At 42.3% G+C, this 17,828-nt stretch overlaps 1 protein-coding gene across 2 annotated transcripts in view; it reads right to left on the bottom strand.

Annotated features, from left to right (window-relative positions):
* Positions 1 to 17,828, bottom strand: part of nbas (NBAS subunit of NRZ tethering complex) — a 223,581-nt gene that overhangs the window by 70,831 nt on the left and 134,922 nt on the right. For both annotated transcript variants that reach the window (XM_034076461.2, XM_034076462.2), the window contains exons 44-46: positions 13,656 to 13,906; positions 6,095 to 6,435; positions 3,835 to 4,059 (exon numbers count right to left, since the gene is read on the bottom strand). In XM_034076461.2, coding sequence (XP_033932352.1) covers positions 3,835 to 4,059; positions 6,095 to 6,435; positions 13,656 to 13,906 — 817 coding nt within the window. The remainder of the gene's footprint in view (positions 1 to 3,834; positions 4,060 to 6,094; positions 6,436 to 13,655; positions 13,907 to 17,828) is intronic.

The following is a 17,828-nucleotide window of genomic DNA, read 5'->3' as shown; positions in this document are numbered from 1 at the left end:
CGGTTGTCTTCAGGTGTTTACCCAGAGGGCACCACTATCCTGAACCCGCTCACTATGTACTACCCAGCTCACCTTTTGCTTGCTTATCTCTCTTCCAATAAAAAGGGCTGATAAGCTTAACCTGGAGAGCCCGAAATGGTATTTGGTTGTGTGTATGTGAGTCAGTCTGAGTGTGTGTTGGAGTTGATTTAGGAGATACTTTGAATGGTAACATGTATAATTAACCTGGATAATATCTCTCGTAATGAACATCTTTCCCGCATGAATTATCCATAAACTAAAATATTACTTTTTTCCTTTCCAAATGTTCTCTTTTTCTCTGTTAATACATACAATATTGTATTCTAATACAGGAAGAACTCTCACTGTTCAAATCCTGTATGTTTAAGGTCTCCTATTATGCAAAACCCTTTTATACAGAAACATCTGTCCCTTCTGTGTAAAGAGATTCTGAAAGTTTCCGGAAAAAAGATTCTTTCACATTTTGTCATGACCCATTTATATAAAAACCTGTCTGAAAATGAGCTGATCAGATTTTGGCCACTTTATGATGTCATAACGATTTTTTGGCTTTTGTAACCATTAGCCAATCACCAACCAAAGTAACCCCCCCCCCCCCCCACCTTATCACCTGAATCTCCTCCTAGAGCACCATTGTGTTCTTTTTAACCAAATATCTCTCAGAGGGGCGTGGGGAGGGGCTCCTTATTTTCATCTAAAGTAAAGACAGAGAATCAGCACTTTTGGAACAGGGCTGAAACAGAGGGGATTATGGGATGCTACAATGATCTGTTTGTTATTTCGAGCCAAACACTTCAGAGACATGTTTTGTATATATCTGAGACCTGTAATATATTGATGAAAAACAGCTTAATAGGAGACCTTTAATAGCAGCCGCTTTGGTCTGAATTCTGTTTGATGTCAATACAGCAAAATAAGAAGCTGCTAGGTGACACTAACAGTTCCTCTCGATTTTAAGATACAGGACTTCTAAGGCCGGTTGATAGGGGCAACTCTACAGTAAATGGAAAAACAAGACGTGGCAAAAAAGTGTGCAGTTACTTTAATCACAGAAGTGGGAGCCTGGGGGCGGGACATGTTTCCAAGATGCACAGCACTGCTAGTCATGCATAACAGGGAATCTACAGTTTTGTTGTCTGCCAGGGGAAAGAGGAGAAACATGGACAGTTGTTGCTGTGTCATGTTTCATGTTGGTGTCCCGGGTATCCCAGGACGGCAAACCTTTAGAAAAAAAATCTAAAAAGGGCTTGTGTTTAAAAACCTTTGCAGCTAGCATATTCATCACTAGTTGCTGCGGGAGAGCTTACATTAACTGAGCAAAACATTGACATTCTTGGCATTGGACCCCATGTCACCTCTCCTGTTTGTAATATTCATTATCGGGATATTGGTATTCATGAAATATGGAATCCCGAACTCAAAGTTAGTTGAATATCGATGGAATGAAGGAAACATGGATATTTGGATTATGTTGATGCTAAAAACATGCATAGCTGTGGCTAGGTGCTAGCTATGGCTAAGTGCTAACTGCAGCGAAATGCCTAAGAATGTCTTTACAAATGTGATGGATCAGCGAGCTGTGGTCCAAAGCTTTGCCAAAAGTTGCTACTAATTGCAGCCAGAGAATACCCGCAGCCAATCAGTAAACAGTACTGTGACTCCTGTGACATGTTGACCTATGTTAGAAAGAATTGCATCCCATCTGAAATATCTGAACACGTCTCTCAAACACAGAAAAATGTAATCATTCATTTAATTACTGCGGCGAGCTGCATTTCCCCGGTGCTTGGTATCTTTGCAGCGTTAGAAGAATAGAAAAAAACAAACAGAAATTGCTAGTGATGGTCATTTCGGGACACTCTGGTGGTGTGAGGGTTTGGATGCCACCACCAGTAATCTCTCAACTGTTGCTTTTGCCAATGAAGGCCAAAAATGCCCCAAAGGTATTTTATTTCTGGAAAAAACAATAGTAATTGTCTACATACAACATCACTTCAAAGGCTCATCATTATTGCTTTTATACCGTACAGCATCTGATTCTCTGTACATAATATCATAGGAAGCTTCTAAAGACGAGCTGTACTGACTTCTCTACAGTATTTGCAATGTGCAATTTGCTGTCCTCATGGCAGGTCAATGAGCCTGTGGCGGATTCTTCTGCCATCCACTATTATTCCCAGCAGCTGGTCACGTACATTTGATAAATGGCCCCAGTGAAGCCAAACAGAGCCTACAGGGCTCCTTCTATCTATATTTCACCACCTATCTACCCTTTCCCGGTTCTTTTATCCTTTTTATCCAGCTCCAAGGATATAATCGCTTCTTGCACCAGTAAAATGGGAGTGACATTGAAGAAGTCTGTGTATGTGTGCACCTGTGAATTCACTCTACATTTCTGCCTTGCTGTGATGGTATCTTTTTCACTATAATGGAGGATATGTGAATTTAATCACAGATAAAACAGGCACTAAAAGGGATAAACTTGCACAGTTTAGGGGTCAGATTTGATCCGTTTTTATAGCAACTTGCAAAAATCACAAGATCCCTTATCTATTGCCTGGCATTCAATACACCCACACCCGCACAAGCACAGAGAGGTGACAGTACTGTAAGTCAGCGTGACTTTGCGTAATGAGATACAGCATGATGTACGTACAGTATATGGCCATATGGCAGGGCTCAGTTCAAATAGGAGCCCATAGATTTACATTAATATATCCTTGACTGGTCCCTGTGAGGTGGGAAGCGCTTAGTCAAGCAGAACCATCCCAGAAATACACACACACAAAACAGGGTGTGTGTGCCGGACCAAAGGTGACCCTATGAACAGGCGAGGGAAAAGGATGCGAGTGATCAAGTTTGTCTCAAAGGTTAAGAATTGGTCAAATTAGTTTCCGAGAATGACTTTTGTGTACCTCCTAATCAAGAAGAAGGAAGACGCACAAGTTAACCGTGTGTCTCCTGTAGGTGTGTAAGACACAGTACGTTATCATAAAATAGAGTATTAGCTCAATTCAAAGTTAGGATTCTGCCCTTCAAGTAATACAATAAATTACTCGGATTTTAGATATGGTCTTCGGATTAATTAAGTACAGTGTATAAACAGGTGCACCTATTTGATGAAACCATTTGGGACTATTTTAAGGTGAGCAAGCATATGATTAGCCAGTTTTCAGAGCAGTTTGGTTATTGTTCGCTTTTATGTACATACTTGAGTATTTTGCTCAAGTATTTTCTCTTTCTTCTCCGCAACATCTCTTATTTTGTATTTGCTGCATTTAAAAAGAAGCTTACAAATAAAGATTTTTGCAGCAGCCTTTACTATCTTTCAGAATGTGTACAGACTAAAACATCAATCGAATAATGGTGGAAATAATCAATGGATTAAAACCATAATGTAAATAACCATTAGAAATCTTAGCTCTACCACCATGTACTATACTTTACGATATATCCTGCTTTAACATTAATGCACTAGTAAATATAATCCACAGATATCATTATTATAATAGTCACAATGTGCTATTAGCACTTATATTTAGTAAGTAGCTAAAAAACACTGCTTGTAATGCAATGTCCAAGAATTTCCTACGCGAAGCCACCAGATTTACCTGCATTCGGTTCACAATCATTTCAAGCTGATCCATCTTCATTATGCCAGGAAAGCACCATGGAATCCCTACAGCAAACAATTTCACTGTCTTGCACTACTTGGCACACTACTTTATGCGTTCTTTTAACCTATCCTTTAGTACAAATTCAGAAAAAAATAACGTCTCACTTTTAAAGGTTTAATGGCTTAAGTGTGTGTACCTGCTGGCTGTCTTTGAGGGACAGAATGAAAGCATGGCTCAGGGTGTCCAGGTGTGCCATGGATTGCTTCAGGTGTGTTAGAGCCTCATCAAAAGTCATCCCCGCTGCGTCTGACCCCCCCTGCTCCCCGCCGCCTTCGCCCGCTCTCTTCTTGCTCTTCTCGCCCAGCTGGCGCAGGGCTTTGGTGGCTCGCTTTATCACCTCCGACCTCGCCTGGATGCTCAGCTGGAGACAAATAGGATGGATGGAGAGATACAGGGGAAAAGGGACGGGATAAGAAGAGCAAATTGGGGTGAGGGTGGGAGTCGAAATTGAAGGAAGAGAGGGGAAGATAGATGCATAGGTTAAGTTATTTTGAATTTAACATGTTGAAAAGAGGAAGGTATAACCTAACATGTCTGCATTGAAAAATCACAGCGGAAATGGGAAGAAAAGAGGCTTCAGTAGAAAATGTTACATTCAAGCATCAAGGTGCTGACAAGCTTCACACACATATTCACACCAGGAAATATATGAATACAAATCCTCCAAGTTCACATTTCGACGCTACCTGAATGGTTTCCTGAAAAACCTGAAAAATGTCTTTTGAGGGTATATTTGTGAAAGCATTTGAGCGGGGATTGAGTCGCTTTATTTAAGCCAATCCGATTGACTTAAATAAAAGCGTTTTTCAAGCAACATCTGACAAACCCTGAGACAAGGTTTCAAATCTGGCTGGAGGTTGAGCAGTGTAGTCAAGTGGAGTAGTGACTCCACTAAAGAGAATTTCTCAGATCAATACCTCAGAGGGGGGTGGAAGTCAACACTCTGTCTCCCTTCAAATATAGTAGGAGGTATGACAAGACCAATCTCACCCCTTGGCCTTATAGGAAATGGATCAATCCATTATGGGGGGCATTTGGGGAGGGAAAGGTCAAATGGATTCCCAACAGTGAGAGGGGTGGATATTTCCTCTTTGAGGGTTCAAAAGGAATAGAAAAAAAGGAAAGAAAAGGAGGGTAAGGGTAATCTTCATGTTAAAAAGCACAGTGGGAAAACAGTACCTGCTGGGAATTGGAGTTTAATTGGCTCTGAAGTAGAGAGGGATCAATTAGCTCTCCTTGTGTCTCTGGGAAAAGAGAGGGAGCCTAAGACAAAAGTGGAAGTACAGAAAGGTCTGGGGTGGGGGGGTGGCAGTGTGCCAGTATGAAGAAAAAGGGAAACCAGTCGGCTGCTTTTGATAAGGTGCGCCGAGGCACTTTCAGTCCCCTGTGAGACAATTGTTCAGAGTGCTGTAATTATGTGGCTGACATTTCTTGTGCAATTTTATAATTTATTTTATAAATCATGACTGGTACGTATGTGCTTTGAGGCGACACAGTGGGGATGTGAGACAGAATAATGTATTTAAAATTAGAAAAGAGATTTTGACGTTCAAAAAATGTAGCCCAGTGGCAGGGGAGACGGCCCGTCGGACGATGGAGGTGTGAGGAATGTGACAGTTTGATGAAGTGATTGAAACCCCCCACGATCTTTCCTTTGAGACAATATGAGTCCTGTTCTGGGTGGCTGCCTGGATCCAATACCTTCTGTGCTGCAATTACAAATTGTCAGTCTGCCAAACTTCTACCAGTTGCTGTCTGAGCTGAACTGTGTCATACTACTTTCCCTCTGCTCTGTCTGCCATATGGTTATATTATGAAAAAGGCTGGATATCAGGAGGAAACATCGAAAAATCACTAAAATGACTGTACAGTATAGTGCTGTAGACAACATATGTTTGTAAGCTTAACCTCAAAGATAGATTGCAGTGGTCAGCTTGACAAAAACCAATACTACTCTTCAATTGGATTTTGGATAATTACAGAATATAAACTCGGTGTAAAAAAAAAAAAAAATCAAACTTCCTCGTTCGATGTTTGGCAAGATGATGTTTTCAAATTAGTACTTTTTAAGCGTAATCCAATAGCCAAAAACAAAAAGCTAATGTTTGGCTGTATCACACTCCACCAGGGTGACTATGGTCCTTAAAACAGATTATTTAAGACACATAAAAGCTTAAAAAATGACGAGTTGGGTATTTACAAATGTTTTTTTTCTGTCAAAAAAACGGAATAAAAAAAAAGTTTTCTTTTCATTTATCTAACGAAAGACCCATTCAAAAACCATATTCAAAACAAATTGAGCGAAACAGGTATTATATTCAAATTGATATCCTTGTTTTTGGACTCTTTCATCCAGCCCTCTTGCAACACTATTGTTTTTAATTTGTTTGGCTTACACGTTCGGCTGCATCAGGTGAGAAGGTGATGCTGTCCAAGAAGTGGACGGCGTCTGCAGGGACCAGCCTGTCCAGGTATTTGCTGCAGGTGTCGTACGCATGGAGGTATTCCTGATCACTCTGTGGGGGTCTCTTCAGCAGCTGGGGGTCTCCTTTCCAAAACAGCTTCTGCAGCCACACTACGTGGACTGCACTGGGGGATAATGTTGCCCCCCCACCACCGAGTGCGGGCAGCCGGTTAGAGAGTTTGGAGATGGACAGAACGTTCTGACTGGTCAGGACCGGTTGCAAGATCAACAACGGGTCAGACGACTCATCAGTGAGCTTCCGGTAGTTCAAACCTGCGGAATAAATCATTTATTATTTAGACACACAACGATGTTGCGCATTTAATGTATGCTGACATTTGTCATTTTAAATGTTTTTTAAATTATGATGAGTACAACTTTAAAGATGTGTTTTCCACTACACCTAAACGTCATGCTTATAGTGTATTGTGTGTTTAAAAGTAAAAATAAAACATCACTATTATCGTCCTTCACATGTTCAAACCTCTCTTAAGGGAAATATTCAAAGTTCAACAGAGTAATGCGATGAATAAAGAACACGACTTTTGCATTCATGTTTACACTGGGAAACATAGCACACAAACTTCTTCTCATTCATACTCTTGAAAACACAAACAGGCATTTTCAGGCTAGAGAATACATTGCAAAGGACATCTGCATTTACAGTACTTGCCGAAGCAGAAAATATTAGCTGCATTGTGTTAGAAGAACTAACAGATAAATACTACAGCATACTGAACACTTGTTCAGAAAGAGGCTTTCACTAACCATATGGGGAAACGGTGCAGCACTTGCAGGATAATTACAGTGATTATATGTAGAGGTTGTTCAATATTCGATTACATGTAGGAATGGGCAAAGAGGAGCGCACGGAAGAGTGTAAAAGGTTGATGTGAACAACAAAGAGAGGCTGTGTGGGAAAATGGTGACGTCTGCATCCGAAGAAAAGTGTCTGTGGATCTGCTTGTGCGCGTCATGACTCCTAACGCTGCAGTACTGTGTGTGTGTGTGTGTTTTTGAAACACAGAGAGCAAGTGGCGTGCTCCTGGTCTCCAGTGCCATCAGACAGACACATTACTGTGGCAATACCACAGCCTGTCTGGGCTTTAAATATTTAACACAGGTCTGCCTGTGGGGAGGCCTCTGTCAACGCTGCTCGGAAACACACACACACACACACACACACACACACACACACACACACACACACACACACACACACACACACACACACACACACACACACACACACACACACACACACACACACACACACACACACACACACACACACACACACACACACACACACACACACACACACACACACACACACACACACACACACACACACACACACACACACACACACACACACACACACACACACTTAGAGCGCAGATAAGAGTTACACGCACTTACACATGTACTCTCTCTGTCGGTCTCCCCCTGCCCCACCCACTCATCATTCTGCCTCTGTCTCTTCCACACCCCAAGCAGCAGCAGCTCATCCCCTTCCTCAGGAGACCCCGCTCAGACACTCACTTGATACTGTGTCTGAAATTGTGATGAATATAAGACACACACCAGCTGTCTCTACATTGTCTGAGTGTTGTACTTTAGCTCACACGTGTCTGATCAGGACTGCAAATAAGTCATTTAATGTGGGTGGGTGTGTGTGTTAGAGTTGGAGCGAGTAGATAGCTGTTGGCGCTTGAGACACCACAACAGCCTGGGTGTCAATTCTGTTAAAATCATGAGGCTGGGTTGAGTTTTACCAGAGTTTGTGAACGTGTGTGTGTGTGTGTGTGTGTGTGTGTGTAAGACATAGAGAGAAAGACTTACAGTACAGACAGCGTTAGTTTGTGCTTGTCAATGTCACAAAGTCAGAATGTGACAGTATGTTTAATCGCTTCGGTGACATAATGTATGTATGTAATATATTTGATTGCTAACGTGTATTATTGTATAAAACAATTATTCAACTGTAGCTGTGTACCACAGAATGTGCTAAACCCACAGCTATTGTCCAATCAGACTATAGCAACAGTAACAAGGCATTGCAGTACCTTGGGATTTCTCTTCATGTTAAAGCCAGATGCTGCTTTTTTTCATTCATTTCTGGTTTAGACTTCTAACTTCCAACTCTTTTCACAGCAGATCCTCATGCTTATAGTATTGCGTTTATAATGAGCAAAAATAAAAAAATTGTCATCGTCCTTGTACTGTACACATAACCTTGTACTGTACACATAACTGTGGCTCACATGTTCAAACCATAAAATATTGGAAATATCCAACAGAGTAATGCGATTAATAAAGAATACGACCTTACGCATTTATGTTTAGATTTACACTGGGATATATAGCACACAGTTCTTTTCACTCCTACACTTGAAAACAAACAGGAATTTTCACACTAGAGAATACATTGTAAAGGACATCTGCATTTACTTGACGAAGCAGAAAATAATAGCTGCATTATGTTAGAACAGGGGTGGGGAACCTTTTTCTTATCAAGGGCCATTTCAATTTTCAGAACATCCTCCGAGGGCCGTACACATGATTGAACACAACCTCTGCAAAAAAAAACTAAAATCAAAGCCCATTCATTTTGCCTTTCTCATGCTGTGCAAAGAAAAAGCAACCTCTTAATCCAGATATCTGATATTCTGTTTTATTTTCAATGTGTTTATAATATGCTTTGGAGAGTCTGTAAAAGGCGTAAGGACCAAAATGCAGACACTCATAGCAGGTACCTTGAATTCCAGGAATGTAATGAAAACTTAAATGCAACAAACTGAGGAACACTGGATACTAAACTGCACAATGAGTGAACACAACAGAAACTAACACGGGAAAACCAGGAGAACATAATCATTCGTCCATTCCTCCTGGAAAGACATTCTGCATCCACCTTTCTCTTTTTAATACTCGCCATATTAAGTTCGTTGCTATCAATGACAGTGCCACTTGCGGTCTCGTTTAATATTGAAGACGTGACGTATACCACGTGATGACACGTTACGCTCGTGTTGTGTTCAAGGAACCCGGCCTTGGAGAGGAAAAACAAGCAGTCGCTTGTTTAATTCTATTGCGGTCTAGATTTCTTTAAATTGTTTTATTGCAGTTCATTATTTATTTGTTGCGTGTGTTTATAAATTACCTCGAGGGCCGTATCAAATGGTCTCGCGGACCGTATACGGCCCTGAGGCCGGAGGTTCCCCACCCATGTGTTAGAAGAACTAAAAGTGAAATACAGACTTCTTACTTCCAACTCTTTTCACAGCAGACATTTTAACTTACCAAAGCAGGAAAGGACATTATTAATGTTTTCAATTAATAATTTCCCCATTCAATTTAGGTGAGCCAGTTCAAAGGCTCTGGTATTATGCATGCTAACTCGATGACATGCAAGAATGAAGTCGGAGTTGAGAGACAACGATGTTAACAAGTAGCCAGTATAAGCTAATTTTAAGCAAAATAAGTGCATAGCTCTCTAGGTCGTCCTCAGACGAGCCCTCCATCGTCGCTTCCAGTCATCCCGGTTCTCCATACATCTGGCCAGTTCATTGGTACTTTGTGCTCCTGCGTCGTTCTTGAGTACGTCCACGTATGTTTGTGCGGGACGTCCTCGTGACCGATGCCCGTGTGTTGGTTCCAGTGGCGAGCGGTCAGGGCCCTCTAGGCCCTCTGTGAGGGCCTAAGATATTCTAAAAAATAATATTTAAAAACATTTAAAAAATATATCTTTTTTTTAAATATATATTTTTTAAATATTATTTTTGTTATATTTTTCATTAGTTTTACCGAAAAAACTTGATTTAATTGTATTTAAAATAACATTTCCAAAGAAATAAATCCTTCGAATCTGCCTGTTCAGTTTCTGTTTGAATGTGAAGGGTTAGCTTAACCGTTACATGAAAAAAGCTCGTCTGGCCCTCTCTGCGATTCACAGAGGGCCGCTATAGTAAACTCAACGAGAGAGTAATGTCAAGTGACAGTCCAATTGACCAATCATATCTCCCCTCTAAATGGGAGGGCTTTATTATCGCGGACTTTATGACAGGTTCCGCCCGCTGCGCTGCCAAGTTTATGCATGTGATATATCAACGGGTCAAGCTAGGAATTAGATAATTAGCATACGTTCATTCACGATGGCTCACGTTAGTGATAGTGATGACATCGTTGCGAAACTACTAACTGAGTCTTTTTCAAGAATGAGTTACACGGATAAATTGGAGTTAATTACCAAAGGGCGACCAACACCACAGCTTATTTTGGTTCAAAAAACCAAACGGTTCGAGAGGCATTTTAATATCGGCAATTACGCCAGATACAACTGGATGACCGGATCAACCAGGGAACAAAAGCTGTACTGCTGGGATTGCTTGCTTTTTGGAGCGGACAGTGGGTCATGGGCCAAAGATTTATATTCTGATTTAGGAAGTTTATCCAAATCAGCACATCGCCATCAGAATGCTTCAGGTCACCTCAGAGCTAATATTCGGCTTAAAACATTTGGGGACACCAGGATAGAGCTCCAGCTGGATGAGCAACAACGCCGGGGTGTCATCATTCATAATGAAAAGGTGAAGAGGAACCGAGGAATTTTGAAACGCCTCATAAATTGTGTGGTGTACTTGGGCAAGCAGGAGTTGCCGTTCCGAGGTCACGATGAGAGTGTAACTTCATCAAACAAGGGGAATTACATAGAGTTGCTGGATTTAGTGGCAGAATATGACAGCGACCTGCACACACACCTCGCCACATCAACAGTCTTTACCGGCACATCTTCAAGGATTCAGAATGACCTGATCAGCGCTGTCGCAAGTGTAATGACGGATAGCATGAAAGAGTATTATTTACGTTAACGAGGTAAATAGGCTAAAAGAAAAACATGTTTTCCAAATGAACTACGCATCTCTTGAGTGACAATATGCCTGCGCTGCACCTCCAAGGTGCGCAATACATTATTGCGCAATCTATGTCTGTCTGTGTGTGTGCTGCGCGAGCCGAGATGATGTGTGTGTGCGTCGTCTTTTTTTTTAAGTTTGTAGCAAGTAGAAGGCTGTGTGTGTGTGTGTGTGTGTGTGTGTGTGTGTGTGTGTGTGTGTGTGTGTGTGTGTGTGTGTGTGTGTGTGTGTGTGTGTGTGTGTGTGTGTGGGTGCGCACGCGTTAATTTGCGTATTGCACCCTGGGCCGCTGTTTTGATATTCCGCTGAAGAAGTATACTATAGGCTGTGACGTAATAACATTTTTTTTTTTCAAGGGAAGAGGGGGGTGGGGTCAGAGGGCCTAGGTAGAAAAGTCACGGCTCGCCACTGGTTGGTTCCCACAGCACCAATTTGCCAGCTGGCAGCTCTTGATGCCTTTGGCAATGTCCTGCTAGTCTCATGTCTCGCTCACCCTTGGTATTCCCTCGTACAGGATGTTATTGGTTAAATGTACACTCTTGCTGATGTTAAATACTGCTCGCAACAAAATAGCTGTCAGACATTGCCAAAGAGTTCCGAGATCCACACAGACCCTGCATACAATCAAAGCCCGCTGGATTAACAAATACTACAAACAGAATGCAGAGTACTTCCAATACCAACATCTTGTCCCATATAAATGCAGAATATATTTGTAAAGAGGTAAAGACAATGTTTTGGCCAACTCAAAGATAGGATGTTAATTTTATTTTATAGCTGGCTTAAGCAGAATAAATCTGACAGTTTGTATTTAATCTGGCATTATCAGCAATCACTGGCCGTAAATGAGAAATCTGCTTTTTTTTAAAATTTATTTTAAAGGCAAAAAAGACATTGTTTAAAAATGATCTGAAAAGTTGAGTTTTAATTCTGCAACCAGTTTCATTTTCAACTACACATGCAAGGCTAGATAACGGATGTAACAAAACCCAAGGAGTTAGAAGCTAATCTAGTGATGAAGTCATTGTGAGGGAGAACAACTCCGGTGAAGCAGTGGCAGTGAGAGTTTCTTTAGTTCCATTACCTCATGTGAAAATGTCCAAAAGTCTGGCAGCATGAGTCAAAAGTGTGTGTATGTGATTTGTGAATGTGTGTGCCTGTGTGTTAAACAGAGACATGTGTCACCGGTTAAAGCTGTGGTGTTATCCGGAGCAGAAGGAGGAGGTGAGGCGTGAAAACACAGCTGACACCCGGCTGACCTTTACTGAACTTCATCGAGAAGTGACACCACCTCCACCCGTACACAACAAAGTTGGAGCGGCCGAGCCGGACCGCTGAACCGGTGACACGCTACAACCTGGACATGACGTCCTTCGAGGCAGAGCTGCCATGAAAATCTAAGTGGAAACAGCATCTCACTGCCATGCAGAGCTGTTTCATACAGAGATGGATTGCCTCCCCTGTCCTTAACAGGAAATGGTGAATATTTATTTATTTGTTTAATTCCTGTGGCTTTTCTATTTTGGAATAACATGGGAGCTGGTGGAGAGAAAAAAAGCAATTGAGTACAACAGAATGAGGTAGAGATAAAAGCAGTATTATATATTAAAGGGAATATTGAATTTGTCCTTTGCACAGAAAACTGTGCCACTGCGAGGTACAAATGTAAGATCTTGTGAGATCAGTGGCTTGAGGTTATCTACTGACTTGAAGGAACGTCAACATCACTATGCGAGTCATCAATCACGTCGAGAAGGATGATGTTCACTGGACTTAAATTCTTGACATTACATGTAAAGGCTTCCGGCTGATTTTCCACCAATAATAGAGGCACACTCACCCTTGGAAGGCTAGGCTGCTTTGTGGCATATTTTTGCTCAGAAACATCCTTCATTGTTTGGCAAATTGGAGCTTTTGTTGATGCTGCACCATTAGAAAATACTTAGAGGTTTTTCTAAGCAGGCCATTATTGAGCAAAAGCAAATTAATTCCTTTTATTTATTCAACATGAAAAGGAAGAACTACACACTTTAAACCCCTATAATTTAACTTAAAGGTCCCAGTTCATGCATTGTAGCATCCCATAAACCCCTCTGTTTCAGCCCTGTTTCAAAAGTGCTGATTCTCTGTCTGTTACTTTAGATGAAAATAAGGAGCCCCTCCCCACGCCCCTATTTGGTTAAAAATAACACAATGGTGCTCTCGGAGGAGATTCAGGTGATAAGGTGTGGGGTGTGACCTTGGGTGGTGATTGGCTAATGGTTACACAAGCCAAAAAAAACGTGATGACATCATAAAGTGGCCAAAATCTGATCAGCTCATTTTCAGACAGGTTTTTATAGAAATGGATCAGGACAAAAAGTGAGTGAATCTTTTTTCCTGAAACTTTCAGAAGCTCTTTACACAGAGGGGACACATGGTGATGTATACAAGACATGGAAAAGTAGATTTTGCATAATAGGTGACCTTTAATTAGATTTTAGATGCAAACTGCATCCATTGGTTCGATGGGTTGCAATGCCTGTCACTGGTCCTCAATCTTAACAACCCACTAGATTGAAAAATAAATGGTCTTACCGTTGGCAACAGCTACAAGCTTCCTGAGCAGTTTGACATGGGAGTCTGGTTTGATGGTGGTGGTGACGTGAGGCTCGCAGCCAGCGGAGTTTAGTAAGGTGTAGTAGTACAGCAGGCGGCCCAGGTCTCTTCCCTCCACAGTGGGCAGAACATATTTGGTCATGTGGCTGTAAAAGGCCTCAGGGTTGATCTTTAAAGTGTCAAACAGGCAGAGGGACTCGCTCCGGGATTCAATGTCCTTGGTGGAAAGGCTTGATGAGAAGAAGGAAATAAATGAGAAAAAAAAAACGATGAGGATTTGTAAATGAATGTCCACAAGGAATGTCAAAAATCCACAGCAATATAAACATACATCAAAAATCTTGCCCATCCCAAGTTCAAAGCTGTTACATTTGTAAACACCTGCTGTGCGAGATATGTCTTCTCTATGGTGAGTGTACATTGGTAGACAGGGATTTAAACACTGAACAGTAGTTTTCTGGCATTACAATTCCTGATGTACTTGGGAAAGAAATGGGGGGAAATGAAGATCTAAGTTTTCTTATAACAGCGGTAACCAACATGCCTGGGAAAGATAAGAGAAAACAGCAATACTGACAAAAACTGAACATTTAATCAACACAACACAAACAGAATCAAAGGAAGAAGAAAACCAGCCCTGGGGACTATTTGATGGCAAAGTAGTATTTGAAAACAGAAGTGGAAAAACAGCACTGTGATCTGCAGGCTTATCACCAAAGATACAGTCCCGCGGAAAAAGAAGAGCATTTCACTGAATACATACAACTGAGAATACATTTAAGAACTTGGTGAGCGCAGACATAACAAAATCGGAACAAATTGTGAAAAAGTTAAGAAAATAATGAAGAATGCAATGTGGAAATGCTCAGAGTGTGGAAGACATCTGTGTTGTTATTAGCGATTTGTTCACTTGCTTTCGCTTTTTATAAACAAGTTTTACCACCGAACTCAAAGCTAATCGCAGCAGGTGGTCTGAAGAATAAGAGGACAAGTAAAAGCCACACAAGCAAAACTCGAGAGAGGGGACATTGGGAAAAGAAAACCTGAGATAACCGCAAACAAAAGGTCAAACAAGGGAAGATACAAAGAATAAAGAGGCTGAGGCAAAGAAAAGCTAACTGCTGCTAGTCACTGAGGGGCTCTAGGCAATCTGTGTCTGTCTGGGAGTGTGTTTGTGTTCGGGTCTGTTCATCTGTCAGAACGGGGCGGCATCAAAGAACACAATGTCTCCTTAGGGCCCTCCATCAGAGCTCGCAGGGAGGCTCTCGCTAATGAAAAAACATAGGCAGCGGCAGCAGGGTGGAGGCAACTGACAATAAGCTCAATAATGTAAATAACACTAATTATCCTCACAACAGGGGCTCTAATAAGACAACTAGGCAAAGACTCTCTCAGGCTGCGGCCCCACGAGGACGAAAACGGCTAAACGCATAGGATTAACGCAAACGCAATCGCAAACGGCTTCCGTCCACATGCAATAATTATCCGGATAGTGTCTGCCCACATGAGACCGCTCCGTTTAGCTCCAACCGCTGGAGAAGCTGCAGTACATATGCAGGAGCCTGTACGTGGCGCTGTAACTTCCTCCACAAAAGCAGCGAAGAAGCATGGTTGTCATGGTTGCCCTTCTGTTTATTCTCCGCGGTGGGGGCCGAGGGAACCGGGCAGAGTTTTTCGCCAGTCAGCGTGTATTAAAGTTTAAATCTTCCGGACAAAATTATAAAAGTGCCGGTCAAAGGTCTTCTTTGTTATTTATTGAGCTTTAAAACAAATGAATAACGACTCTATATAATATAATGATAAAATACACGGAGCCTCTCTTTTTCCTCCCTCTCTTCAGACAGCGTCAGTGTCTGTCTCATGCAGCAGCTCATCCAGTAATGAGTGACCCGGCCGACTGTAAAAATAAACATATTTATAACTAGTTTAGGGAGTTTGAGAGGTAATTAAAATAGCTAAGGGTGATGATCTGACTTGAAGTGTGTGTTTTGCTGCAGCGGGAGGAGCTGCAGGTGAGCGGAGCTGCGTGTCTCCGTCCTGTCAGATTAGACTTCACTCGCGAGAGAAAGATAAATAATCTGAATTCAGGGTGCAGTTTACTTTGACGTGGGGGTGAGCAGCAGAGGTGGGGAGAGGCGGGGCTATTGCCTCATCATTATTGCTGTAGATTTTGCACAAACAACTGTAGCATGGTCAATAGCGTCCGGAGCACGATAGCAACTCTGCGATCCGCCATTGTTGTTGTTGTTGGTGGCGAAACACTTCAGCACTGGCGCGGGGTAAGCGGAGGTGGGGAGAGGCGGGGCTATTGCGCAATCACTATCAGTGATCTGAAAATGTCCGTATAGGGCGCACACACGGAGCTGTTTGACCCCCCAGAGAGTGGCGGATGCATTTCTATCCACCTTGGGACCCGTTGTCGTTTCCTCAGTCGTTTAGTGCCATATTCGGTCGTCCTCGTGTGGCCGAACGGTCTATATGACACTAAACAGTAACGCAAACGACCGAATTCGTCCTCGTGGGGCCGCAGCCTCAGTCACTTTTCCCTCTCTCCTTCCTAAGTGCACACACTCACAGGCAGCATGATCAATGTCTGATGTTTCATTCTTTTAATCACATTAGCTCCGCAGTGACTGAAAGCTGAACAATGGAAACAACTCGTCCAGGTACGACAGTTTGAGGGGGGTTAAACGTGTTCCTTTGGCAGGCGCACGTTGGCAGCAGTGAATGGTGGATTACGCCAAGTGTTGATGTAAGGTTCTGCTTTCCTGTGTGTTACTTTAGTTCTTCAAAGCCACGTTGTAGTCTCCGCTTTGTCTTTCTTCTCTATCCAGAGACAAAAAGTGTTTAGTGCGTCTCTTTGCTCAGGTTGTAAGCCCCTTTCCTCTTCTCTTCCAAAGCTTTCTGCATCTCTTTGTCCCACTATGTGCTGCACGTGTCCTTTGCTACTGCTGGTATTTCTCTCTGTTTACACAATCCCCTCGCTCTATCTCTGTTATCATGTGGCTGTAAAATCAGGAGATTCTCATTATCTCAATATTTTCTTGTTTGTTTTCAAAAGCCGGAGCATGGGCCGATTTAATACGGTCGAGTATTCCTCATTCTCTTCCTTATCCCGCTGTTCTCCTCCCTTCTTCCATTACCATATTCAGTGTTTTGTCTCTTCCACCATGTCCAAACAAATATAAGCTTTAATATCCTAAAATTCAGAGGCATATTCAATTGCCATGATAATATTAGAGCCAGATTCAAACTCGATGAGGGCTTTGGCTGAGCAGTGATGGTAATTTAGCATGTCATGGTTTGAATAAATGCCTCATTTTTTGTAATGATCGGCACTGCTAATTTGTTTACAGATAACGGTCCAGCAGGGGGTTGTAAAGGTGTATTTGTGTGGCGCAGTACACTGGCACTCATAAATTCACAGTGAGAGGTACACTGCAGAGCCATGGTGCAGTTTGTCATTGTGAGGCCAGTTTTTTTGGCTTATGACACAACTTATTAGCAAGTGTTAGCATACAAACAAACACCAGAACCCGGGCCCTTTCTCATTTCATCAAATCCCCCTCCTCGACTCCTCTGTCCTCCGGTAGTGACCCGGAAATGAATTTTAGCGCGCCATGTTGAAGGACATCCCATTTCTCTAAATGCACGTCGAGGACCGAGCATCGAGCATCGAGGAGCCTCTCTGGAGGAGCTCTAACCGAGGATACACTGATGGGTCCTCCATGGTCCTCCACGGCTCCTTCGCGGATGCATTTCCGGGAACAGAGATGTTTCAAAGAGTCGTGACACACGGCCGTACTTATCTCAGCCAATGACAGCTCTGCATGCATCCCCTGGATATTATTTTATTAACTGCTCTCATCGCGACGCGATGTTTCCAGAGAGAACAGCTGTGAGGGTGCAGAAAGCAGAGCAGTGTGTATAATATATATCGCTCAGTATAACAGGCCTACTCTCTTTATTTGCTTTAGTTTAGTAGATATCTACAAACAAAGAGTCGATATTTCTCTAAAACCATTTAGTGCTTCACATAATAAAATACACAACGGCTGTAGCCTGTTTTAGGAGCTGTATGTGCGTGTGTGTGTGTGTGTGTGGTACAGTGTGTAGGTGTGTGTGGTACAGTGTGTGCGTAGATGCAGCGGA

The sequence above is a fragment of the Pseudochaenichthys georgianus genome, chromosome 24 (assembly GCF_902827115.2).
Source record: "Pseudochaenichthys georgianus chromosome 24, fPseGeo1.2, whole genome shotgun sequence".
Classification (NCBI taxonomy): Eukaryota; Metazoa; Chordata; class Actinopteri; order Perciformes; family Channichthyidae; genus Pseudochaenichthys; species Pseudochaenichthys georgianus.
This window is presented reverse-complemented; position numbering and strand designations above follow the sequence as displayed.